Here is a 27,591-nt window from a genome sequence, read left to right as displayed (position 1 = left end):
TATTAGCAGACAAATTGGTTTTAAGACAAAGAGATTATGAAGCATAAAAAACCACTATGTCATGATAAAATTTTCAACAATTCTAAACCTGAATGTACCAAATAAAAGTCTCAAAATAAAGCAAAATTGATTTTTTTAAAACTGAAAATATGACAAATCCACCAACAAAATGGAAGATTTCAATATACTGTCTCATTAAGTCATACAGATTTTTTAAAAGTAAGGTATGAAAGAGTTAAGCAATAAAATAAACAAACTTAATTTAAAAAACAGATGGAATTGTACACACAACAATTAAAATTTACACTTCTTAAGTACACATGAAATATTTACACAAATTGATCATACACTAGGTCCTAAAGCAATTCTCAAAAAATTTCAAAGCATAGGTGTCATTCCACATTTTGTGACATAATACATTGAACTTAAAAATCAGTTACAGGGCTTCCCTGGTGGCGCAGTGGTTGAGAGTCTGCCTGCCAATGCAGGGGACACGGGTTCGTGCCCCGGTCCGGGAAGATCCCACATGCCGCGGAGCGGCTGCGCCCGTGAGCCATGGCCGCTGAGCCTGCGCGTCCGGAGCCTGTGCTCCGCAACGGGAGAGGCCACAACAGTGAGAGGCCCGTATACCGCTAAGAAAAAAAAAAAATCAGTTACAAAAACATAACTTGAACAAAAAAATAGGCATTTAAAAAGTTTTTAAAAACACTTCTGAAAAACTCATAGTCAAAGAAGAAATTATATGGAAACTTTAAAACACTTAGACCTAAACAATAATGAAAATACTACGTATCAAAACTTGTGGTACATAGGGAAGTATGCTTCAAAGTAAACTTATAGCCCTAAAATGCTTTTGTTAGAAAAGAAAAAAGACAAAAATTAATGAGCCAAATATTCAACTATGGTAGTTGGAAAAAAAACAAAGAAAGCAAAAGAAAGGAGATAGTAATAATAGAATAGCTAACATCCATTGAATGGTTACTATATGCCATGTACTCTTCCAAGCCCTTTACATGTATTAACTCATTTAATCTTTCCAACAATTCTAACAGGTACATACTGTTATTATCCCCTTTTTACAGATGAGCAAACTGAGGCTCAAAATTTTAAGTAAAGGGCTTCCCTGGTGGCGCAGTGGTTGAGAGTCCGCCTGCCGATGCAGGGGACACGGGTTCGTGCCCCGGTTCAGAAGGATCCCACGTGCCGCGGAGTGGCTGGGCCCGTGAGCCATGGCCGCTGAGCCTGCGCGTCTGGAGCCTGTGCTCCGCAATGGGAGAGGCCACAACAGTGAGAGGCCCGCGTATCGCAAAAAAAAAAAGAAAAATAAATTTTAAGTAAGTTTCCCAAGATCACTCAGCACAACCCCATGAATGTAGAGCGCCTAGGAATTTAACCCAGGCAATCTGGCTCCAGAGCTTAAACTCTTAGCTAGTATAAAGTTGAAAACTTAAACAAAATGAATAAATCGCTAGTAAATATAATATACCAAAATGGAATCAAGAAAACAGTAGAAAGCCTTAAAAATCCTATAACCATTAAATGAAATCATCAGTTTAAAAGCTTTCCACAGAGAAAATACCAGGTCCAAATTACTTTATTTTTTAGAATTATTAGAAAAATATCTTAGGTTTTTGGTCCTACTTTACATACACACTCTTCCAGAGAATGCAAAAAAAGGCGGGGTGGGGAGGAAGGTCAATCCTTTAGTAGTTTAAATGTGGTAGAAATTTCCCTTTCTTTCCCCTTCCCACCTCTCCTTCTCTCTCTCTCTCTCTCTCCCCCTCCCTCCTTCCCTCCCCCCCCCCCCCCCCCCCCGCCCCGCCATAAAAGCAGATCATCGAGGTCCAACATGGCTGCTAGAGCTGCAGCCATCACATATGAGAATGGAGGAAGAAATTTAAGCAGAATGTATCTGCTTATCCTTCATTCTCCACATTCAGTCACATGGCAAATCTGGCTGCAAGGGTCTGGGAAATTTATTCTTTTAGCTGGGTATCAATGTGTTGAGCTCAAACTCAGGGTTCTTATTACTTAGAAAGGGGGAAAGAATATTGGGGCAGCTAGAAATCACTACAATATTCTCTAATTAGATTTCTACTATTCACTTGATATCAAACCCAAAACAGAAAAATTACAGGCCAATCAAACTTACAAACAGAATTGCAAAAATCCTAAAGGAAGATGCAGCAATGGGTTTATCCAAGTTGAGTTTATCCCAGGAATGTCAGGGCAGTTTACATATTTTAAACTTATTAATGTAATTCATTACATTAACAGGCTAAAGGAGAAACATGCTCTACCTGACTTTGAGATGTATTTTAAAGTTATAGTAATTAAGACAGTCATATTAGCATAGAAATAAACAAAGCAACCAATGGAACAAAATAGAGAGCCCAGTTTTCATTCATACATGAAAACTTAATAAATGAGAGAGTTGTCCTTGCAGATCACTGAGGAAAGGACAGACTATTTAATGGATGTTGCTGGGAAAATTGGTTATCTAGTTGGAAAAAAATAAAATTTGACCTGACCTCATACCATTTACAGAAAAAACAATTCCAGATGGATTAAGATCTTTGATGTAAAAGGCAAAAGTTTAAAATTTTAAAAAGATAGCATTGGGCTTCCCTGGTGGTGCAGTGGTTAAGAATCCGCCTGCCAATGCAGGGGACATAGGTTCAAGCCCTGGTCCAGGAAGATCCCACAGGCCACGGAGCAACTAAGCCTGTGTGCCACAACTACTGAGCCTGCACTCTAGAGCCTGTGAGCCACAACTACTGAGCCCGTGTGCCACAACTACTGAAGCCCGCGTGCCTAGAGCCCATGCTCCGCAACAAGAGAAGCCACTACAATGAGAAGCCTGCGCACTGCAACGAAAGAGTAACACCCACTCGCCGCAACTAGAGAAAACCCACGCACAGCAACGAAGACCCAACACAGCCAAAAATAAATAAATTAATTAATTAATTTTTTTAAAAAGATAGCATATTCTGGTACTGGCACAAAAACAGAAATATAGACCAATGGAACAGGATAGAAAACCCAGAGATAAACCCATGCACATATGGTCACCTATCTTTGATAAAGGAGGCAAGAATATGCAATGGAGAAAAGACAGCCTCTTCAATAAGTGGTGCTGGGAAAACTGGACAGCTACATGTAAAAGGATGAAATTAGAGCACTCCCTAACACCATACACAAAAATAAACTCAAAATGGACTAAAGACCTAAATGTAAGGCCAGACACCATCAAACTCTTAGAGAAAAACATAGGCAGAACACTCTATGACATAAATCACAGCAAGATCCTTTTTTGACCTACCCCCTAGAGAAATGGAAATAAAAACAAAAATAAACAAATGGGACCTAATGAAACTTAAAAGCTTTTGCACAGCAAAGGAAACCATAAACAAGACAAAAAGACAACTCTCAGAATGGGAGAAAATACTTGCAAATGAAACAACTGACAAAGGATTAATCTCCAAAATATACAAGCAGTTCATGCAGCTCAATATCAAAAAAACAAACAACCCGGGCTTCCCTGGTGGCGCAGTGGTTGAGAGTCCGCCTGCCGATGCAGGGGACGCAGGTTCGTGCCCCTGTCCAGGAGGATCCCATATATGCCGCGGAGCGGCTGGGCCTGTGAGCCATGGCCGTTGGGCCTGCGCGTCCGGAGCCTGTGCTCCGCAACGGGAGAGGCCACAACAGTGAGAGGCCCGCGTACCGAGCAAAAAAAAAAAAAAAAAAAAACCCAATCCAAAAATGGGCAGAAGACCTAAACAGACATTTCTCTAAAGAAGATATACAGATTGCCAACAAACACATGAAAGAATGCTCAACATCATTAATCATTAGAGAAATGCAAATCAAAACTACAATGAGATATCATCTCACACCAGTCAGAATGGCCATCATCAAAAAATCTAGAAACAATAAATGCTGGAAAGGGTGTGGAGAAAAGGGAACCCTCTTGCACTGTTGGTGGGAATGTAAATTGATACAGCCACTATGGAGAACAGTATGGAAGTTCCTTAAAAAACTAAAACTAGAACTACCATACGACCCAGCAATCCCACTCCTGGGCATATACCCTGAGAAAACCACAATTCAAAAAGAGTCATGCACAACAGTGTTCATTGCAGCACTATTTACAATAGCCAGGACATGGAAGCAACCTAAGTGTCCACCAGCAGATGAATGGATAAAGAAGATGTGGCACATATATACAATGGAATATTAGTCATAAAAAGGAACGAAACTGAGTTATTTGCAGTAGGTAGATGGACCTAGAGACTGTCATACAGAGTGAAGTAAGTCAGAAAGAGAAAAACAAATACCATATGCTAACACATATATATGGAATCTAAAAAAAGAAAAATACAAAATGGTCAGAAGAACCTAGGGGCAAGATGGGAATGAAGATGCAGACCTACTAGAGAATGGATTTGAGGATACGGGGAGGGGGAAGGGTAAGCTGGGACAAAGTGAGAGAGTAGCATGGACATATATACACTACCAAACATAAAATAGATAGCTAGTGGGAAGCAGCCGCATAGCACAGGGAGATCAGCTTGGTGCTTTGTGACCACCTAGAGGGGTGGGATAGGGAGGGTGGGAGGGAGGGAGATGCAAGAGGGAAGAGATATGGGGACATATGTATATGTATAACTGATTCACTTTGTTATAAAGCAGAAACTAACACACGATTGTAAAGCAATTATACTCTAATAAAGATGTTAAAAAAATAAAATAAAAAATCCTTCAGTCTTAATGTATTTGCCTGGAGTTGCAAAAATGCAGTGTTAACATTGATATCAAAAACACTTTCAGCGAATTCCTAAACAGACGCAAACACTCTCATCTAATATACTTCAAAACAATGTCTATAGACAGAGCAATATTGTTCCAATTCAAATGAAATCAAGCCAGGGGGTGCAGAGCTTCCTCAATGGAATCTAAGGGAATGGTAGTCAAGCCCTAATCTTCAGAGGAAGCGAGAAGTAGATAAAGGTCTGATAAACTTTGTTCATTTATTTGCCTTTTCCCCCTTTTATTTGGTCTGTTGTCATCTAGAAAGGGATTTACGAGTATCTCAAAGCAGAAGATCAAGTGCAGGCAAGACCTTGCACTAACTTGCCTGGAACCCTACGCTACGAGCTACAGGGCGAGAAACCACAACCCCCAAAAGGCCTTGCGGGCCTGGGGCGGGGTCGTCCCGTGGATTGGTTGTCCTGCATCTCCAGGCGAGGGATGATTGGCCAGCCCTGGGAATGGAGTGAGACTAAGGCAGTTGCGGGAATTAGAGCAGTGACAGGCCGAAGATCGCCGGCTGGCTGTTTAGGTCCAAACTCCAGCCCGCCGACTGGCAGCGAGGAATTGAGAGAAACATGGCTCGGCCGTACGTTTGCCTGCTGACCCTGGCGGCTGTGCTACTGCTAGGTATCGCCGCCGTCTCCAGATCGAAGGGCCTGCGGGGCAAGGGCAAGGGGCATCAGAGTGCGCCGCGAATCCCTTCTCAGTTCAGCCAAGAGGAGCGCGTCGCAATGAAGGAGGCTCTGAAAGGTGAACCTGGGTCCCCTTCACCACTTATTCTCATATATAGGTCGCTGTCTCCTCGGGCCAACCCGCGACTCCCTTCTGCCGCCACAGAGGTCGGCTACTCGAGCTCGAGCTCCGCAACACCCCACCGCCGAGCCCTGGCCCCATTCACGGCACCTCGTGCCCGGCTTGGGGAGCCCATTCTTCTCCTAGACCTGGCTTCTGGGGACTCCAGCGTTCCCAGCCTACCCTGGAAGCTTCAACTTTGCCCTTATCCACACTACCCCACCCCCACCTCCGCTTGCCTGGAGCACGGGGGTTGGCCACAATCTGATCTCTTTTGGAAGAGGTGGCTGCCAGTGTGTCAGGGGGTCATCACTGCCTTGGGGAGGACGGGGCAGGGCAAAGAATCCCTCCAATTCCTGCGTGAAATCTCTGGTCCCACCCCTGCTGGAGGTTGGACTGGATACCCTCCTCCCTCATTTGGGGGGTGTTGCCCCATCACTGCCCAGCTCCTCTGACTGCCCCCTTGAATTCAGGCTGGGGGCACTGATCACTGCCAATGTAGGACTTGCTGGAAGATGGGGATTCTTGCCCCTCTCCAGGTCTCCTCCTTAGGTGAAGTGATAAAGGAAGGGTCTAACATCTTTTTAAATGGCACAATTTTAGGGATCTGAGGGTGCAGTCCCTTAACCTGACACTGGAGGCGACCCCCTAAACTCTTCCCCCCACACTCGAGGTTTCTGTGTGGAGGGGGAGCAGGGAGATCTAAGCTGTGGTGTGAAAGGGTAGGGAGAGATGCTGGGGGTGAGGGTGCTGTGTTCTAGACCCCCCCCATATTATCCCAGTATCCCCTGCCCCCCCTTCCCTCACCCCATGCCCCCAGTTCTGTGGCAAATCCAGATTGTGAAAATGTACAATAAATGTGTAATGAGTAAAAAAAAAATACAACAGCTTTTAACTCTGAGAGTTTTCACTTGTTAAATCACTTAAGACTAAATGATCTGAATCTTATCTACAGATGAGGGAAATTGAAGTTTAGGTCAGTTAAATGATCTTCCCCAGCACCCCGCACCTTGGAGTAAGCACTGGGTGACAACATCTAGTGCCTGTAGTTTCTAGATGGCTCCAAAAAGAGGTGTGGGAGTGTTGCCGGGGTGTGAGATGATCCTAATTTCTTCTCCTAAAGGACATCTCTCCCCTAGACCGCAAACCAAGGCTAAAAATGTATTTACCTTCCCAATCTGCGTTTTCCAGGAGAAAAGAAGAAAGTTTCTCTTGAGTGCTAGATCCTGTGGTATAATGAGATCCTTCCTCACCATTGGGCTTAACGCCAGTCTTTTCCCTTCCATTAAGTGATGGATTAAAAGAAACTGCCTACGTAAACATGTGCCGGCAGATGCAAAAGCTAACCCTCATTGTTAAATATAAATTGTGTTTGTGCTGGAGCGATAGGCCTGGGAGGCAGAGCAGGGCTTTCCCAAAGCATCATAGTATAAATAGTCCTCTGAAGGGCATTGGGCAGCAGCTCACCAGAGTCTCCCTGCACAGAAGAAAGCAAAAGCTAGATTAGAACCTAAAAAAGGGGCCTCATAGCAACATGGCTTAGAATGCTGAGCAGGGGACAAAACACCTGAGTTCAGAACTCGAGTCTGCCTCTCAATCTCATGTAGGCAGTTTTAGTCTTTTTGAACCTTGGCTTCCCCAACTATGTGGTAGGCTATGACGCAGGGTTGACTCTTAGCAAAACTGAGTACAGAAGTCAGAGGCCCTCCCTTGACATCAAGCTGCCCTGGGTGCATTTGTTCCCAGTGTTTTCGGACAGCCATCTAATCAAATAATTTCATGATCCATGTGTTTCTGCGCCCCTCCTCCCCCCCCCCCCACCCCTGCTGTTTGCATTTGATAGTGGAACTCTTTAAGAATGTAAAGCCTTCACCAAGGGATCAACCTAGTGGCAACTCAGCAACTGAGACTTCCGGGTAGAGTGGATGCGATTGTTTATGACTGAAGAGCTTGTTTGGGAGCTTCTAAATCCACCCCTTCCCAGGCATCATGTGCCCAAAAAGCTGGCCTTGGCTGAGAGAACAGTGAGACTCTGGATGAGCCAGTCTAAGAGGAATATGCCTACTCTCTGTACAGAAAAGCACACAAAGCTTCATTCGCGTAGGGACCCAGGACAGCGGGCTCCTTAGATTCATTGAAGGGATGGTGGCTTCAGAGGCAGAGTGAGACCTTAGAAGCAACTTATAGCAGCTTCCCACTCAGGGTCAGGATATAAAGTCTACTCCTGTCTGACCTCCCCCACCCCATCCCATCTTGGACTTTATTTTCCTTTAAGAACCATATTAGCCTAAATAAATTCAAAGAACTTGAGTTTAAATCCCAGTTCTACTGCTTGTTTCTGGACGGTCTTGAGCAGCTCACCTAACGCCTGTAAGCTTGTTTCCTCAGTTTCGAATAAGGGAAAACGACAGTGCCTACCTCAAAGGATTGTATTGCCCTCCACAATAAGATAATGAATGCAAGAGAACTTTTTATGTACAGAGGGCTGTGGAAAAATCAATGGTTGTTATCATCTTCCATCTCTGACTCTGATAGGTGCCATCCAGATTCCAACAGTGTCTTTCAGCCCCGAGGAGCTCAACACGACAGCCCTGGCTCAGTTTGGAGAATACATTCATAAAGGTCAGCCACAAACTGTGCACAAGGGGCAGGAGAGGTAGCGCTGGAGACACGGTGCTTTCACAGAGTGATAAAGAAGTTTAATTTGTGACTGACCACGGGCAACCTGATTTGTATGGGCCTCTTTTGACCAAAGTTTGTACATAGTGGGGAGCGATAGAAGGGAGAGTCCAGGAGTTAGAGGGGACACAGAGTAGAGACTATAGATTTGCCCTTTGAAGAACCAAGGCACATAGCTGTTGGGTTGGAGTTTGAACTCTCCCAATCTTTGCCCTAAATATGTCAGTCAATACATATAATCTAATCAAAAGGTAGGACTAGGAATTCCTTCTCCCATAGTTGCCAGAACTATGCTCCATGCTCCTCCCACCCCTACCTCCATACACATACCTACAGCCCACACATGTGCACATCCCACCTACCCAAGCCCTACTCCAGATTCATTACTAACACGTCTCTGAGCTTCTAGGCAGTCGACAGCTTTGAACTATCACATCAGTCCTCTCCCCCTACCCCACTGCCCATGAGCTAAAGAAATATGGGTCAACGGAAAAAAGGAGACTTGGAGCTCCCCCTCCCCATAGAAAAAGCTCATGGAAAGTAGTGAGGCCACTTTCCTAAATCAAATAAAAAACAGCCCCCCTCAAGTCTCAGGCGGGAGGGGCTGGCAAAGGCACGGCAAGGAGCCCCCTCTCTAACACTCTGGGGACGGGTGGATCTGGGATCAATCCAGCAGGCTGAAAGTCTTCAGGAAAGAAATGTACAGTAAGAGTAGACTAGATAAGCTGGCTGACAAGAAAAAAGCATATTCTTTATTTTTGTTTGGTTGGTTGGTTTTAGGTATCCACAGAGGTATATATGGATTCTTCCAACACAGCCCAGAGGGAGATCAAAGTTCTTTCTCCCATGTTTCTAAGGCCGCCTGTGTTAATACTTATCTATAACCAGAATAGTTGACCCTGGGAACACCCACACCTGCACACAAAATTGTGGTCATATGCTAGACAGAATAATCTTTTATCTCCATATAACACAAACATTAAAAGTATTGTTTTGTAAAAGAAAACTATCTCTGATTTTTTTAATATATATATAGTGGTCATGTTTGGTTCCAAGTAATTTGGATACTGGGGCTTATTATATTTAAAATTTAACATAGTCTTCATCTCTGTCATCCTGTAACGTGTATTTGTGACAACATTAGAGGTCAGACCAAGCCAGATCTTGAGCTCTTATCTGTCATAAGGGTGGGGTCTTGATATGCAGGTTATTACACAGTAATAGCACATTATAATATAGGGAAGAGGTATTTCAGAGATTGGGCAAATCAGGAATCAGACTGGCTTTGTACCAGAAGGCTTCCTAAAGGAGGCTGCATGTTTTAAAGGGAAAAGAGAAAAGCAGGGAGAATCAAATGGTAGGAAAACCAAAGGCAACTGTTGAATCTGGCTTTCTCTCATTGCTTTTCATCTCTCTGCTTCTAGTCTTTCCTACTGTGTTCAAAACCAGCTTTATCCAGCATGAAGCTGTGGGAGAGTACAGCCACCTGTTCACTGTCCAAGGCTCGGACCCCAGCCTGCAGCCTTACATGCTCCTCGCTCACATTGATGTGGTGCCTGCCCCTGACGAAGGCTGGGACGTGCCCCCGTTCTCTGGGTTGGAGAGTGATGGCTTCATCTATGGTCGAGGCACACTGGACAACAAGAACTCTCTTATGGTCTTGAAACGCTATGTTCCCTCTGCCTTGGAGTCCTAAAGATTAACCCAGGAGGGGGGTGCTTGGCTAACCCCTGGGAGGCAGGAGGCTATGGTAGAAAGAACCTAGGCTTCAGGATACCTCGGTTCCAGTCATCAGTTTGTCACTTCCCTAGGCCCCGGTTTCTCAAGTGTGAAATAGGGATTAGAGCAGATGATCCCCAGGTACCCTTTCAGCTCTGACACTGATAAATTTATGCTTTCCTCTAGGTGGTAAAAGTTTCATGCAGAGCTCTGCTTCCCTACATCCCATCCCCTGGGACCATTTTAATTTGTTCTCTCCAAAGAGAGTCTATCACATCCTAGTCCCATCAGCCCTATTGCCAGCAGCCAAATGTCTCTAATGCCCGTTGGTGCCACACCTTAGAGAATAAGCCTTTCTCCTCTTCCATTGTCCTTCTGTCCCCCAGGCAATCCTGCAGGCCTTGGAGCTTCTGCTGATCAGAAACTACATCCCCCGAAGATCTTTCTTCATCGCTCTGGGCCATGATGAGGAGGTAGAACCCCCTCATCCTATACCTATCTCTGGGTCCCCTATTGGGGGAGGGAGTATGCTTCGCCCTGGTCTGGTTTACTCCCCGGCTGCACTGTCTCCAGGATATGGCGTGGTAATTTGCCAACTTCTCTGTGTATCTGTCGCCAGAAATATCTAAGGACTTTGACCAAAATGCAGATGCCTGGGCTCTGTGCCATAGATCCAAATTTGTTGTTTTTTAAAGACTTTTTTTTTTTGTGGTACGCGGGCCCCCCACTGCCGCGGCCTCTCCCGCTGCGCAGGCCCAGTGGCCACGGCCCACGGGCCCAGCCGCTCCGCAGCACGCGGATCCTCCTGGACCAGGACACAAACCCGCGCCCCCTGCATCGGCAGGTGGACCCTCAACCACTGCGCCACCAGGGAAGCCCAAGACTTTTTTTCTTAAGAGCAGTTTTAGGTTCACAGCAGAAATGAGAAGATACAGAGATTTCCCTTATTTGCACGAATGCACAGCCTCTGCCAATATCAACATCCCCACCAGAGTGGTATGTTAGTTACAAATGATGAACCTACACATCATAATCACCCAAAGCTGTAGTTTACAGTAGGGTTCACTCTTGGTGTTGTACATTCTATGGGTTTGGACGAATGTATAATAACATATATGGTATCATTATGGTGTCATACATATTTTCACTGCCCTAAGAAGCCTCTGTGTTCTGCCAATTCATCCCTCTCTCCTTCCCCCAAACCCTGGCAACCACTGATCTTTTTACTGTCTCTATAATTTTGTCTTTTCTAGAATGTTATATTGTTGGAATTATACAGTATATAGTCTTTTCAGATTGGCTTCTTTCACTTAGTGATATGCGTAGATCTGAATTTTTAACAGACTCCCTGGTAATACCTGAGGCAGGCACGTAATCCATCAAATACGCCTAGAGAAGGACTGGTGTGATGGGAAGAGAAATAACAGGGAGATCAACGAATGTGTTTTATTTCCAGTGATGCCACTTACTTTGACCCTGGGCAAATCACTTCACACTCTGGGTCCCAGTCTCTTCCCTTGTGAAATGAGGGGCATTGGGCCCTTCCAGCTCTGACACTCCAGGATTCTGTGAGGCAGGATTGTCAAGGGCCCTGCCGCCCAGGAAGGCCTGGGTGGGGAGGCCCTGGAGCCCCCAGCTATGCTGAATGGGTCTCTATGAGCTACCTCTGGAGGTCAGGCTGAGAAGGACTGTGGCTCTGGGTTCAATGTCTGCAGGTATCAGGGGTAAATGGGGCTCAGAAGATCTCAGCCCTCCTACAGGCAAGGGGCATCCAGCTAGCCTTCATTGTGGATGAGGGGAGCTTCATCTTGGATGGTTTCATTCCCAACCTCCAGAAGCCCTTTGCCATGTGAGTAAAGCACCCCAGCCCCCAGCTTGGAAGGCGTTCTTACCCCATTAGAGTTGACCTCAGCCTGGTGTCTCTAGACCATGCGAAACAACTCTTTATTTTACTCCTCTTGCTTTAATCACCCTGATCTTCGACCAGGTCTGGGCTTCCCTTTCCCTTCCTCCTCTAGAGTACATTTTGTTAAGCAGCATGAAGCTGACCTCCTGGCCCACCAGACACTGCACAGATGGGCCTGGGGCCTATGGGATCATTCAGGGTGGGAGGAGGTCAGGAGGGCCCTCTCTGACCCTCTCCTACAGGGTTTCAGTCTCCGAGAAGGGTGCAATTGACCTCATGCTGCAAGTAAACATGACTCCAGGCCATTCTTCAGCTCCTCCAAAGGAAACAAGCATTGGCATCCTTGCAGCTGCTGTCAGCCGGTAAGCAATTCCTGGCCCTGCTCCCTTGCCAGACTCAGGCTGGAAGACCTGGCATTTTCCCACTTTGAGTGTGAGGAAGCTAAGCTTCTTGTCCTGAAGCTGGGCTGAGAATCCGCCATGGGGGCTGCGGGAAGGACAGTGGGTTAGACATCAGAAGAGGATCTATCCATTATGGCAAGTAAGGGCCAGCAGACAAAAGCTAGGTTAGGTAGCTGGAACAGTCCAAAGTCCAGGCCTGAAGTTAGAGCTCACAAGCTGGAAAAGAACTGTCTAAATTCTCCACCTGCCCTGGCAAGATAACTAAGGCAAATAAAGGCTGCTGGCTGTGGGTCCGGGTCTATAGCAGCAGAGCTTACCTCTGGCCGGTTTTCTTGCAGAGTAGGAAGAGGAATTATATTCATTCAGTTAAATATTTAACTATCTACCATGTTCAAGACTTTGTGCCCAGTGATGGGCATACAGACAGTCCCTTTCCTCTAGGAACTCAACAGTTAGTGGAAGAGACTGATAATTTGGCTGCAGTGTGGTAGGTGCAATGAGACTGGGGGTGCCTACCTTGGGCTTGGTAGACAGGGACAGCCCCACTTGTGCTTTGAGATCTTGGAACGGTTGGATTGGTGGAGGTGATGGGGAGGTGAGTGGGAGGCCTCCTGGCCAGGCCTGTTGAAACCTCCTATCTCTCTCCTTCTCTTCAGACTCTGCTGGTCTTAGACTGAGTTGAGTGAGTCTTGAGAGCTCCATTTCTCTTCCAGACTGGAGCAGACACCAATGCCGAACATGTTTGGAGGCGGGCCGTTCAAGATGGCATTGCAGCAGCTGGCAAACGAGGTATGAGAAGGAGTCTCGCAGACCCCTTGTCAGCTGTGGAAGAGGTAGAAAGGGTGGCAGAGAAGTTGCCTTTCGAGCAATAAAGGAGCCCTACTGCTGACCAGTGCTCTGCCCATTCTCCCCTGTTCCCAGCCTGTGGCTGAGCCCAAGATGCGGGGATCCAGCTTGTTCTTTGGGGCTCTTGGTTCTCAGGCTGAGAACCTGAGATCTAACACCGGGCAGCCTGAGGGAGCTGGTTCCCACTCATCCTTGAGGCTACTGCCAAGTGCCCTCAAGGCAGATACAAAGTAGGGAGAGACGCAGGCCCCAGAATATGTTCCAGTGAGCCTGTTATGCTGACCCCTCTGAAATCCTGCTGACCTGCTGCTTTCCCTTTCAGTTCCCCTTCCCGACCAACATAGTCCTGAGCAACCTGTGGCTATTTCAGCCCCTTGTAAGCAGGTAAAGTTTTATCTTTCTGTCCCTCATATCCCCCACCCCAAACCTACCCACTTCCCAGTCCCCTCTCTTTGGCTTAACTGGGCCTGACGAACCATCCCTCAGCCACCAGACACTACATCTAATTCGTACATAGGACATCCCTCCTTGTCTTAAAGATCTCTAAGGTTCAGGAAAGGGGGTAGTCCAACAACCCATTCTTTCTTTCCATTGTACAATGTCTTACCTTAGTCCTTCTGCTTTAGGTTGATGGAGAGGAATTACATAACCAATGCGCTGGTCAGGACCACCACGGCACTCACCATGTTCAATGCAGGGGTCAAGGTAACACCACCTGGTTCCTCCCACACACCCCTCCATCCCTTGGCTTTATCTCCTGGCTTCTCCTTCCTTCTCTGGTTACAATTTGAATAGTAGGAAGGCCCAGTGCTGAACTGTCCTGTGTCATCAGATGGGTAAGCCTCAAGAGCAAGCGTTCTAAGCTGACGTCTACAAACTCTGTGAAATTGCTGGACAAGTTTCATATATGTGCATTTCAGGGGCCCCCTCAGGTTCTCTGGGTCTGTACCCCTTCAAGAAAACAACCATTACGCTGGTGTGAAGAGGCATTATTTGGGAGTTAATTCTTGTGACCTATACTCATTCAACATGTAATATATTAATTTAGCATTTTGGTCACATAGGCTTAAAGATTCCCAACCTCCCTACCACCTTTTTATTATTCTTCCTCATATTTTGGAAGATTTATTCACCTCACAAATTTAATGAATGATGAATATATTTTCCCCTAGTGTTACCCTGAATTGAATGAGAGAAACTCACCTGCCATTTAAAAAATCTATAACATTTGTGATATACATAACACTTAAAATACATACACTGTCATTCTCCAAAATACAGTAAATATTGGGTGGCCTTTGCAAACGCAAATTCTATGAGGTTTACTTTTTTTTTTGGCCACGCAGCGAGGCTTGTGGGATCCTAGTTCCCCGACCAGGGATCAAACCCCAGGCCCTCAGCAGTGAGAGCGCAGAGTCCTAACCACTGGACCACCAGGAAACTCCCGAGGTTTACTTTTTATAGAAATAAGTTTCAGGTGAACCACTGCTTTGATAATTTTTTTTCCAAGAACTACTTTTCAGCAAATTGGTCTACTTCCAGTTGGACCAGCCACTAAGGGGCTTGTCTGTTTGAACTAGCCACGCTAGCTCGCCTGGGCTGAGGCCTTTCTGAAATCTGGAAAGGAGTTAGACCATTCCAATTTCTACCAGTACCACCAGCACACATTCAAGGAGCACCATTCACCTAGAATACAGTGTGGCCTTGTGGAGCCCTGGTACTGTGCAGCCCGGGTTGAGTGTAAGTGAATGGTGCCTCAGAATTCACTCCTGACGTAACTGTGTGTGTCAGCCAGGCCCGAGTGTGTCTGGCGTGTCAGCCAGGCCCGAGCTGGCTTCACCAGCTGCCTAGAGAGTTCACCAAAATAACAGTACTGTGTCCTTGCATTTGAATGGTGTTTTTATCTGTCCAGAATACTTTCACATTTGTTATTCCATTTGGTCCTCCTCACAGAGGATTATTGCCCCAATTGCCAATTGAAAGACAGAGACACAAAGAGGTTGTCATTATTCAAAATCACATGGCTAATTTATAACAGCCAGTTCTCCTGTCCCTAGCCTGGTGCTTTTTTTGCACGATACCAGTTCAAAGAAAGATAGGCAATTGGGGAATCTGTTCTCTCGCGGGCTCTGGGGGAAAATTCCCTCCATAGCTTAACTCTCTTCTCCAATTAGTCTTGGATTTTTCCTGGTCAAACAGAGAACAGAGTCAAATTTTGCAGCTGGATGTGGGAAATCACCATCACCGTCACCACCACCATTATCATGATCAACCCCCTGAGGGCCATGATGGGGCCTCAGATGCTCTGAGTGCCCTATCCTGAGTAAGGACTAACGCTGACCGCTGCAGAAATGTCCTGGGTGCCCTGGGAAAGAGCACACACAGAAGACTGCCTGTGGCACTGCATGGGGCCAAAGCAGAGGTGTCCGTGCACTCCCAGAGAAAGCAGTCTTTCTCTGAGCATCTCTCTGTGACCCCCTCCAGGACCAAGAAGCATGAAAGTCTGGCCTGAAGCAGAGACACACCTCTAGCGTTGAACACATGTCAAGGGCCCAGAGAAGACAGGGGCTGACTGAAAAAATTAAGCCTTAGATTTTTCAATCAAAGCAGCTTCCTCTCCCCTTGCAGGTGGTAGTTGGCACTTCCTGGGCAGGGGTCAGGTGTGGGGGGCTTGAGGTCGGCTCAGCCAGGATTTGTGGGTCTCTCTCTAGGTGAATGTCATCCCCCCTGTGGCTCAGGCCACCGTCAACTTCCGAATTCACCCTGCACAGACAGTCCAGGAGGTACGTACCATGTGTTCCTGACAACTGAGTCAGCATCGGTGAGATGTGTCTGTCGGGACTGGGGTGGAGCTGCAATCCCAGGGCTGACCCAGGCTCTCATTTGTTCAATGATTTTTCAAAGGCTTCCTATGTGCCAGGTGCTTGGCTGGGATAGGAGATCTCTGGCTTGGGGGAACTTGGAGTCTGGGGGTGGGAGATGAATGATAATAATAAGTGACAAATAGGAAATGATAACAATAGTAGCAAACACAGGCAGTGAACTTTCTGTGCTCTTGGCACTGTTCTCAGGTAGACACGTACTCATTTAATCCCTGCAACCACTCTATGAAGTAGGAAATATATTATCCTCATTTAACAGGGAAAACAGAGGCACAGATACAGAGGAGGTAAATAACATGCCCAGGATTATACATCCAGCACTAGTTCCGGAGTCTGTGCTTTTAGCCACTACACTATACTTGGATTATAACAAATAGGGCTGAACAAACTACCACAGGACCAGTGTACAGAAGGGGGCTGATGCTACCTCTGAGGATCAAGAAAGTCTTTTGTGATCACTAGAAATTTGAACTGGGACTTAAAGACAAATAGGACTTTGCTAGAAGTAAGACATTCAGAATTCAAATAAAGTCTAAAGAGTTGGATAACTTGGGGGAGAAGTAATGGAAGATGAAAATGGAGTTGTAGTTTGGGGATCAAGGCCTTGTATGCCATGCCGAGGAGTTTGGGCTCTAATCTGTGGACAAAAGGGAACTGTCAGAGGTCTTCAAACAGGGCTGTGATAGACTCAGATTCTTTTTTAGGGAGACAGTGCTAGTGGTGATGCTGAGGAAGCCCTGGAGTAAGAAGAAACAGTTAAGCTGTTACAGCATCTCAGGCAGTGGGTATAGAGGTTTGAACTAAGGCTGTGGTCATGGGGTGAAGAAGGTACCCACCAGAGGTGGGTGTGAGAGTTGGGTTCAGCAGGTCGCTGTGGGTAATGGATGTTGGGTGAGTGAAAGGCAGGACGGCCCCACGGTTTTAAAGCCTGGGTAGTTGGCCAGGTGCTGATGCCTTTAACCAAGATTGGGAATTCAGGAAGAAGAGCAAGTTCACAGAGAAATAAAAGGGTTTAGAAATTTGAGAAGCTTCTAATATATTAATAGGCAAGTATAAATACCTCAGGTCTAGAGAAAGAATGAACTAGAGATAGAGGCTGGAGTATTATTAATTGAAACATCTACAGCCAATAAAATCCCGTGGGAAGGGTGTGTGAAGTTTGGAGAGAAGAGGGTTGAGGACAGCGCCTTGCAATGTTCTGCTATGAATATCAATTTTAAAATTATAAAAATGAATGTATAAATGCAAACCGTGATGAGTGCTATGAGGAAAGGGGGCCGGGTGCTATCACAGAATATAACAAGGAACCAGACCTTGTCTGTGGGGTCAGGCAAGGCTTCCCTAAGGATGTGATATTTGAACTGAAAGCTAAAGGGTGAAAAGAAATACACAGAATGTTTGACATCTGTAGGAAAGGCTAGCTTATTTAAACATCAGGTTGAGCTAAAAAGAATTTCGAAGGTAAATCTGATCCTTCTGAAAAGGATCAAAAAAAGCAACCTAACAACTGTCAGATGAATAATATGTTCCAGGATTAAGCAAGGTAAGGGTCAGGTCATCGAGGGTCTGCCACATTTAGACTTCTGTGGTCATTTCTCCCTGGGGCCTTCCCTACAGAGGATGTTGTGTGTCCTCACACAGGGTGGGAGGCACACCCCTCATTGCAGGGGTTGGGGGGATGAGTTGACAGCCAGCCCAGAGTCACCCAGCATTGGCAGGCATCTGGGACAGTGTAAGCCCTGGGCTCTGCTGCTTTTCATCCAGTGCCAACCTTTGTCCTCTCCCTGGGGACTCATGGGACCAGGAAATCACTGAATTCCCCTCACTGAGCTTCTTTCCACCAGTTTTTTTTCCATCCTCATTCCAACTCCATGCCCTTTCCACGGGCTGTTTTCCACCAGCTGGGGCTTTCATCTCCCCAGGTTCTGGCACTCTTCCCTCCTCTCCAGTCCCCTGCCACAGTGGCCTTCCTTCCCGGCCTATCTCGTGAAATCTCCGGAATCCTTAGGCCCATCCTGCTCACCTGCCCCAGGGAGGAATGCAAAGCCCCTGTCATCCCAAAAGCACGCAGCACCTCTTTGTCCTGGTCACTCCTCTCCCTCGTGCCCCAATTCCATGCATCAGGGACACTCCCTGCTGGTCTGAGGGCCGAGGCTGCAGAGCCTTGCGCTGGATCCGATGGAAACATAAATGGCTCCCAGAGCCCTCTTCCTCCATCTTTAGCTGGTCTCTCCCATGTCGTGGATGTAGATAGGTCTCCAGCACCCATCTGTGCGGAACAAGCGCCTTCAGAAATGTAACAGGCTTCCATGTAGAAAGGAAAGTTTGTTCTGCATGGGCCTCAGGGAGTAGAAATAAGGCCACTGGGAGATACTTCAGGGAGCCCCCACTTAAAGGAGAGTTTTGGAGTATGGCATCTTGGATGGTAATGAGCTTCTCAGAGGCTGGATGTCCACCTATCTAGACTGTTTTACAGAAAATTCCTTTCTTCCTTCACTGATTCATTCACCAAGTGTTTATTGAGTGGCCACTATGGGCTAGACATTCTTCCAAGCACTTGGGAAAATGGTGAACAAGCCAAGATACCCATTCTAAAGGGGCTTAGGTGCTAGTGGGTAGAGACAGCAGTGAGCAAGTGATCAAACTGAAACCCAAGAAGGAGCAAAGACCTGGGGGCAGCATTCGGGCAGCAAGAGCACAGGCCTCTAATCTCAACAGAGATGAAATCCTGCTGATGTGTCTTGTACTATTTTATCCTGTGGACTCTACAGAATATTTAAAAAATAAATAAAAAGAGGTGGGGGGGAGGTTAGATGCTACAGGAAGCCATATCTCAGTTCATTATTAGGAAGACGTTCATAACAGGGTTGTTCAAAGGTGGAATATATTAAAACACATGACGGTGGGCTTTCCGCCCCTGGAAATATTCAAGGACAAGCTGATGACAGCCTGTCATAGACGATCTAATGAACAGCCTTTCAGTAGGATAGAAGCTGGTCTTGCTAACTCTAAAAGACCCTACCAATTTTAAGTACACATTGTCCTTGCCTTCAACGAATTCATCATTCACTTGAGAGGAAAATACAGCTTCACATAAAATAGAAAAGAGCTCAGAGAAATGAGGGATCAATGTGCTCTACAGTGACCCTTGAGGTCCCTCTTACCATTGATGAGTCCCTTCTCTTAGTCCCATCCTTGTGCCTCTGATTATTGCCCAGGGTGGTCCCTCCATTCTAAACAGGCAAATAACAGCTAACATACATGGAGTGCCAGGAACCAGCCTAAGCACGTTACATATATTCCGGTAGTGGTAACAACCACCTTACCAGGTAGGTGCTACTATTATCCTCCTGTTAACAGATGAGCAAGCTGAGGCGCAGAGGTGAAGCAGCTTGCCGAACATCACACAGCAGTAAGCGGCTGTCTGTGGCACAAAGTTCGGTGTTACTCCTCAGTTTTTGTACATGCCCCTCTCCATGCTCACACTGCCTCTTGCCTCTTCTCCATCAGTTTCGTATCCTTCCTTCAAATTCTGGCTCAAAATTCATACCACAAAGGAATCCATCTTAAATGCACACCACGCTCTTGCTGGCTCTGCTCCACGCCACCTCAACCTGTAGGTACTTTGGAAGCAGTAAAGCATCATCCCGGTGAAGTCAGACCACGTTCAGATACCCAGCCCAGCAATACCAACTGGATAAACCTTGGGCAAAAGCTCCTTAATGAGACAACTCCCATTATTACTTTTATTGGTTCACATCTTTTAAAATGTGTGTATCCAACGTTCATTGCATGCCTTTTATGTTCTTCGTACCAGAAATACAGAAATGAGGTGTTTGGGTCAGGACCTATCCTAACAGCTGGTGGGAAACCTGGGCTCTTGTGCTCATTGAGGGTGGTCCAATCTGTGTGCCGTCTTCAATTTCTGGAGGCAGGACCCTTAAAGTGAGTTGGGACAGGGAGCAGCAGACACTTCTGGGGATGACTTCAGGAACCTTTCCAGTGGGTCAAGAATATATCCAGACTATATATTAATTCTTGTAGCAGAGTATTAGGGACATAAGTGCTAGAGTGAAAATAAGCTCTGACAAGTGAATTGGCTCCTACCCCTAATCCAACAGCAGGGAATTTGGTTTGCTTTAAATGGTGGTTTCGAAGCCAGAAGTAGGAACCCTCATTTTCTTCCCAGACTCAGCTCATAGCATGCTTCTAGGGGACACTGACCTAAAAGTGGTCCTCTTGAGATAATGCCTCCAGGCTGTGAGACAGACACTCCCCTTTCTAGGGCAGAGACAGTTCTAAAACAACTGCTCATCAGATGGGTTGAGACTACTGCTGGGACTTTCCCTGGGTGGCTGAGTGGGCTTGGGGGGCCACCCTAAGTCAGCTGCCTGGTCCATTCCCACATGGCTCCACGGGACCTGATCCTCAGGGTCTGGTCTACATCCTGCCTGGGACCAGGACTTTTGCTGAGTTCAGCTCTAGTCATTTCAGACTGAATTTTCTAGAAGCTTCCTCAGGTTCCTTCCTGAGGAAAGGAGGCACAGAGAGAAAACTTGAATACCAGTCCCCCAACTCCTGACTTCTTGTCTGTTGAGCTCATCTTCCTGGCTCCAGTGCAGTCGGTTTCAAAGAGGAAGCAGGGATGCCCAGAGAGAAGAAAGAAAGAAAGTATATGACTCTGTCACCATCCGTCAGAGACTCTCCCTGGCTGAAGTGAGGTCATCACATCTATCCCCCTGTCTCGAGATGGTTGAGATTTCCACTGTGCTGTCTCTTCTACATTTTCACCCAGCCCATGGTTCTCAACCCAAGGGAAAGGACCCAATTTCCTGATTTTCCAATCCCCCACCTGCCTCGTGGCTGTTAAGGCGACCTCCCAAACATTTAACCTAAATCTACCATGCTGTAGATTTCCAGGAAGACCAGCCCTTCTATCTCCTACAACCAGTCGGCTGAAATTGAGGTCCCAGTGCCAAAATGAGTCTCCTCTGTAAACTCCAGGGCTCTGCCTTGCTGGAGAGAAATCAAGACTGTTTAAATTCATACAGTACTTGGATAGCAGATTAATAAATCGAACTCCCTTTGTTTCCCCCCTCAAGGTCCTAAAACTAGCCAAGGACATTGTGGCTGATGACCGGATCCAGTTCCACGTGTTGAATGCCTTTGACCCCCTGCCTGTCAGCCCCTCTGATGATCAGGCCTTGGGCTACCAGCTGCTCCGCCAGACCATACAGTCTGTCTTCCCGGAAGTCAACATTGTTGCCCCAGGTAATGACTTCATCAGCTGTGGCTGGGGGGAGGGGGGGCTGGAACTGTATCCTGTCTAATATCCACTGCCCCACCCCCACCCCAGCTGTTCAGCCTGGAAACAGCTGGCTGCTTCCTCTCCTGATGGGACTGGAGCTGTATTTTCCCCTCTGAGTAGAAGTGAAAAAGCAAACAGGAAAGGATCAGAAACAATAAATTAGGTCAGCCAAGCCTGGGTCCTTGCTTAACCTAGGCCAGCCAGTCTGGCATGGAGGAGAGGATCAGCTCCGACTCCCCCTCCTCTGGAGGAGCCCCAGAGGGGGCCAGGTTCCCCATCTGGTTCTGATCCATTCTAGGATAGCAGCTCAGCGACAGAGCTCAAAATCCGCAGCCCAGAAACTCCTCCTGGCCGTACCATCTGAATTAACCTCCTTCACCTCTCCCAGTAGCAGCGCCGCTACACCCCTTTCCCAGTCTTCTGGCGTACCTTCCAAGTCTATGCTGTATAGACGGTGGTTCTCAAATTTAACAGGAGAAGAGGATCACCTAGGGAATTTATTAAAATGCAGATTATGGGCTTCCCTGGTGGCGCAGTGGTTGAGAGTCCGCCTGCCGATGCAGGGGACGCGGGTTCGTGGCCCGGTCCGGGAAGATCCCACATGCCGCGGAGCGGCTGTGCCCGTGAGCCATGGCCGCTGAGCCTGCGCGTCTGGAGCCTGTGCTCCGCAACAGGAGAGGCCCGCATACCGCAAAAAAAAAAAAAAAAAAATGCAGATTACCTGGACCCACTCCCAAGGACTCAGGTTAACCAGCTCTGGAGAGGACCCTGGAATCTGCCTTTTTAACAAATACCCCAGGGGATTCTGACACTGGAATGATGACTGACCACAGTTTGAGAATCTGTGGTGTGTGATGTGAGGAAGAGATGCTCTGATGTGAAGACCTGTGTTCACTTTCCTTTTATCTAGCTTTAATCATGGATTCTCTCATTTTCTAAGCTAATATTAATACTTAGGACCTGCCCCTGTGCTAGGCATGGGCCCTTAAAGAGATTACAGTGAAATTCTGCGCCCATAAGCTCCTCGGGTGTGGGGAAAAAGAGCAGCCTTGTTTTTTAATCAACTTAAATCAGATCCACTCCTCAGAAATTCAACCTCAGACATTGTTGAAGCCTCCAAGCACCACCACCACCACCACCTGAATCAGGCCCTTGGGGTCTTATGCGACAGCATAGCATCAGGATCCCTTAGTCCGTGGTCATCGGTCCTTGTGGTTGCCTCTGAGACATCCATTGTCCTGGCCACAAGGTCACTTCAGGTTGCAGATTTCCTCGGATTCCCTGGCCTGTCTAGGGGGTGAGATCTTTGACTCTAGACCCAAGAACATACCCTGAATGTACCCTCTGAGATTTGCCACCTGCTTGGACTCCTGCCACAGAGCAGGGCCTGGGTCCCCACCACCTAGGAACCCTCGCTTGCACACTCCCAGATTCTCCTCTCTTGGCCCTCAAAGGCTCCCTGTCTTACCCTCTCCTTTCTGGGGCACCTGCCATAATCCCATCAACAGAGTTGGGCTTTTACAGAATAAAGATAAGCAGGCATCAACTGGCAGAAATCCCCAAAGCCAGGAATTGTGAAGGGGCTGATTATCCATTTAAAACCAGGAGTGGAAAGTAGAACAAAACACAAATTACCATCGCAGATCATCCCACCACACTTTAACTGATGTTCCAGGGGGTCTTTCTTTAAAGAACACTCCTACTGGGGAATGGGGTGACCTGCTACCTTCAGGAGAGTGGGACACTAGAGAGTATCCTGGGACTTTCCAAACCTGAAGTTTGACTCTAGGAAGACAGAGTCATCCTTCAGAGGACAAGAATAATAGGAAATTATGTTCTACTTGAAGAAGATTGCATTTTATAGCAGTAAAATTCCCCCAGAGAGTGTTTGTTTCTGACCTGGGTGATATACAAGAAAACTCAGGCAATAAGGAAGATGTACTTAGATTTCTGGATATCTAGATTTCTAGAGTAACCTGGCTATGGGTATGAAATGATGCTGTTGGCCTCCATGGTCATCACGGAGAGAGAGCACTTTGGACCATTCAAGGGATGTCTCATTAATGCCTTTGGGAAGATATCCCATGTTCCTGGCTGAAGTGGTGTTTTAGAAAGGTTTTGAGAATGGGTAGCCTGAAGGACAAAAATTCATAGTCTCAGCCTTCCAAGGAAGGGCCAGACATCTTCTGTGGTGACACAGGGGTCCCAATTGCCCAGGTAGCCCACCTGCCACCACTTCCCTGGCTTGGCTGCTCACATAAAGCCCCATTCCTCTTGATTCTCCCTTTCTAGGTACTTGTATTGGCAACACAGACAGCAGACACTATACGAACCTTACCACTGGCATCTACCGGTTCAATCCCATCTACCTGCAGCCTCAGAGCTTCAGCAGGTGAGTGAATGCAACAGGTTTGGACACCTTGGTGGAGAGAGGAGATACATCTGACCTGTCCCTTTCCCACACCGTTCTTCTGACAGTCCACAGAATGGGAGAAACCCAGGGTTTGCACAAACTAAAATAAAGATATTATGGAACCCAACTGGCCAATTTTCCTGAGCACCAGAGTCTTGCCACTCCCCAGAATGAGTGGGAATTGGTGACTCTTTTCAGGGATGGAGATAATCAGATGACCGGAGAGAACCTGGAAGAATTAGGACCCTTGAGCGCTAATCCCACCTCTTCCTCCCTTTGAGAGAGTGCTTCCCCTCTGGATCTCATTTTCTCCCCCAAGAGGGGGTACTCCAGAGTTCTCAATTTCCAGTCAGTGAAATGCAGACACATTTGAGGTCAAAGGTGGGCTTGTGCTTTGAATTCTCAAAAGAAAGCACAGTGTAGGAGTCTGAGACCTACGCACTAATTTCAACTACTGCATGTGAATTACTACTTTGTGGGTTCTTCAGCAAATTTTTAGTCCTGGGGTATGGGGGGATGATTGCCATTTACCTCTCTGCTCTTTACCATATCCAGCTCCGATTTCCTCATCATAAGTCAGTTACCAATAAAACAAAAATATTTCAATATGAGCTTAAGAACAGATTTCATGGGGGGTGTTCATTTTTTAATGGGGGTAGGGGAAGGTAGCTATTCTTTATTTCCTTTCATCTTTGAGGTTACATGTGTGGTTATGTTGTGTTGTGTTGAGGCAGGTTGTGGGCATCGGATCTGGAGGTGAAGTTCTAGGTGAAGTAGAGAATCCATAGGTACCCTGGGCAGTTGCCCTCCCTATCCACTTGTGCCCCTAGTAATGTGGGGTGGGGGATGGCTGGCTTAGAGATAAGTCTAGCTGGAATTCTGGCCTTAGAATTAAAAGATAACTTTCCCTCAGAGGAGAAATTATCAAATGGATTCCAGAGCAGGAGATGATTTGCAGTCCCCAGGAGTTTATTATTATCTGCCCCCACTGTTCTTCGCCATGGACACGGATCCTGGAGAGATGACCAACATGTCATATGAAACCTCGCTTCCTACAAAGGGCTGCTCCCACCTTGCCCACTTCCTACCCCTGGAGGGTCAAAGGCCAATGGCTTCAGGGGATGTAGGGTGGGGAGTGCTCTGTAATAACACTTGTACTAGAGCAATGGACTCTCCCCCCCAAATCTCTTTCCCTCAGCATCCACGGAATCAATGAGAAAATCTCAGTCCAAGCCTACGAGACCCAGGTGAAGTTCATCTTCGAGTTCCTCCAGAATGCTGACGCAGACCCAAGGCCAGTTCCTCACCTGCACGAACTGTGAGGTCGGGGAGCCAGCTGGATCAGGGATGGCTGATGCTGGGCCAGGACTAACCCAAGGGGGAAGCCAGTGTTGATGAAACTTTGGGTCAAAGTCACATTATAATGACCTCACCCACCTGCCTTGCTCACTCCTAAACTCACTCAACACTCAAGAACAAGGCCAGGGAGAAGGGGAAGGCCAGCAGGAGCCCGGCTTCTCCCTTCCTCCCGGCAACTCCATCCCTCAGCCAACCGGCATTTACTGCCTTCTTGTCACTGCCTTAGAAGGTATCTGGCCTGTCTGTCTCACGCTGGTGATTTAACGGCTCCTTGTTAAGTCCTGACTGAACAAATGCAGATTTGAAAAATATCAACCAGATTTGACCTTCTACAAGTGTTTAATTTAGGGCACGCTTGTTGGGCTGCCTTTTCCATGGCCTATATATTTCTTCTTGCTGTAATTTCCTTTCCTCCCCCAGCCCCCGCCCCGTCTTCTTGGATTGTTTAGCTGGCTCTTCATCTCTCCTCTCCTGCCCCTGCACCCCTCCCCTTATCCTCCCTTTTATTCTACCCCTGGAGGAAGACTTAGTCAAACTATGATACTCCCATAATTGCCACAACAATTGGTCAAATAAAATGGTCTATGCTGCATCAGTTGGGGGGTAAAACAGAGGCAGGGGGCTTTGAAGGAACCCCAGACCTCCTGGTTCTGGAGGCTGGAGCCTGGAGAAGAAAGCCTCTGTCCTCGGGCTCCTCCCAAGGGCTCCCTGGGCTTTGCTCCCTCCCCTGCCCTGTTCCTGCCACCTGCTGCTGCTGTCCCACCCCAGGAGGCACTAATCTGTGGAAACATTTCCCTTGCACATCCCATGGGCTGAGCTCCCAGGAGAAGGGCAGCCTCTCTCTGGAGCCCAGGACCAGCAGGACGCTGGCATCATGTCCTAATTCAGACTTATCAAAGAGAAGTGGAGGACATGGGGTGGGGGGACTGCCTGGAGGGGCTCTGCTCTGGCTGGTGGGGCAGGGGGAGGGGCGAGCTGCCCTCCGTTAGGGGACTGCAGAGCTCCTGTTTTTTTTCTCTGGAATCTAAGCCTGAGCATATTGGAATCTGCTCAGTAGCTGTCAGGTGGGGAGCATTGAAAGGCAGCATTTCTTGGCTCAAGGCTGGGAGCTGTGCTTTGTGGATCACAAGGGAGTCAAGGTCATGGAGGGAGACACAGAGGGAGCTGAGACCTGAAAGACTCCCTCTTTTTTTCCTCTCCAGACAAGGACCTTCCATGCCTTCCTGGGGTTTGATGGCAGTGGGCTCCTTTTCCCTCCTCACAATGCCCGGCCCCTCCTGCCTGCCTGTGGATGTGAGCTGTTCTTAGGAGCTGGGGCCTAATGGAAAGTGTTAGAAACACAGTGCAGGAATTATTTGAGGTTTTCTGCTACTCCCCCTAAGATTCACATTCCTTCCCTCGCCCTCCCTTTTCTGGCCAATTCAGTACTCATTCAGCCTTTGTTAGAGGGTGAGCTGAAGAACAAAAAGGATTCTTCACATTTGCGCAGAGCTGTACAAAGTGCTTTCACAACACCTTATCTCATCGGAGCCACATAAGAACCCCCCGTGAAGAAGGCATCATTTTTCTTACAGAGGAGGAGTTGGTTCTCAGAGAAGTTACGCATCTAGCTGGAGGCAGTTTCAAACCCATGTCACCTGGCCCCAAGCTCATTGTTATTCCATGATCCTTTGTGACTGATGAAATCTACTTCCCATTGATTATCTTATTTAACACTGACAATCACTCCAAAGGGGTTACTGCCCCTGTTTTTAACAGATGAGGCAACTGAGTCTCAGAGGTTAAGTAATTTGTCATGCAGGTGTTAGGGGCAGAGTCTGTCTGCATCCAAAGCCTGTGCTAGTAGTACTGAAGAGGAAACTGAGGCTCGGAGAAGTCATTTGCCCAGATTACACAGTCCTTAAGGGGCAGCCTTAGAATTCAAATGCAGCTCAAAAATCCCCAAGTCCAGTGCTTTTTCAGTCACACCACACTGCCTGCCCAAGAACCTGTGGTGTCTGGCTCATTCATTCTGACCCAGGGAGATCTCAAGGACAAAGACTGTTCTACTGTTGGATTTGGTTCTTAGCTCAAGCTCTCTGTTCCCCTGGCTGACCTCTCCCTAGTCACATCTCTCCGTCCGTCTGCCAGCATTCCTTACACACCCACCCCCTGCTTCTGGGTTCAGCTCTTCCCCCTTCTTGAGTTTGGGGACAGCCAGGTCTCTAATGATCTGTGGGATAACTGGGAGAAGAGTGAGCAGGGAACCCTGTCCCTGTCTGGTCTCACCACTCTCTTCAAGCATCAGAAACGATAGTGTTCTGAGCCCCCGGAGTGGGAAGGAAAGCCTTGAGAGGGAGCTGCTCCAAATCCTGGCTCTGAGAACACAGAAATTCCAGCCCTGTGTCCCCTGAAGTTTTCTGGAAAGAGCAGCTGAAAGTGCTGGCCAGAACAACGTGAGCCCTAAGATTCTGGGCAGGATGGGCCAATGAACC

At 47.3% G+C, this 27,591-nt stretch overlaps 1 protein-coding gene across 1 annotated transcript; it reads left to right on the top strand.

The window, feature by feature from the left end:
* The first annotated feature begins 5,320 nt into the window (after positions 1-5,320).
* Positions 5,321-25,987, top strand: PM20D1 (peptidase M20 domain containing 1). The gene is made up of 13 exons (XM_082833752.1): positions 5,321-5,562; positions 8,140-8,226; positions 9,708-9,940; positions 10,389-10,475; positions 11,718-11,851; positions 12,151-12,270; positions 13,023-13,098; positions 13,478-13,539; positions 13,782-13,860; positions 15,867-15,938; positions 21,140-21,308; positions 23,638-23,737; positions 24,957-25,987. The coding sequence occupies exons 1-13, from the start codon at positions 5,388-5,390 to the stop codon at positions 25,078-25,080; spliced, it is 1,518 nt and encodes a 505-aa protein (XP_082689878.1). The 5' UTR covers positions 5,321-5,387; the 3' UTR covers positions 25,081-25,987.
* Positions 25,988-27,591: the final 1,604 nt, after the last annotated feature.

This window comes from Leucopleurus acutus (assembly GCF_964270905.1).
Source record: "Leucopleurus acutus genome assembly, chromosome: 2".
NCBI classification, from domain to species: domain Eukaryota; kingdom Metazoa; phylum Chordata; class Mammalia; order Artiodactyla; family Delphinidae; genus Leucopleurus; species Leucopleurus acutus.
The sequence above is the reverse complement of the archived record's forward strand: the minus strand, read 5'-3'. Positions and strand labels throughout refer to the sequence as shown.

Coding starts and splice junctions, on each gene's coding strand:
- PM20D1 (XM_082833752.1), top strand. CDS start 5,388: ATGGCTCGGCCGTACGTTTGCCTGCTGACCCTGGCGGCTGTGCTACTG. Junction 9,941..10,388: donor ACAACAAGAACTCTCTTATG/GTCTTGAAACGC, acceptor TCTGTCCCCCAG/GCAATCCTGCAGGCCTTGGA. Junction 13,540..13,781: donor TTTCAGCCCCTTGTAAGCAG/GTAAAGTTTTAT, acceptor CTTCTGCTTTAG/GTTGATGGAGAGGAATTACA.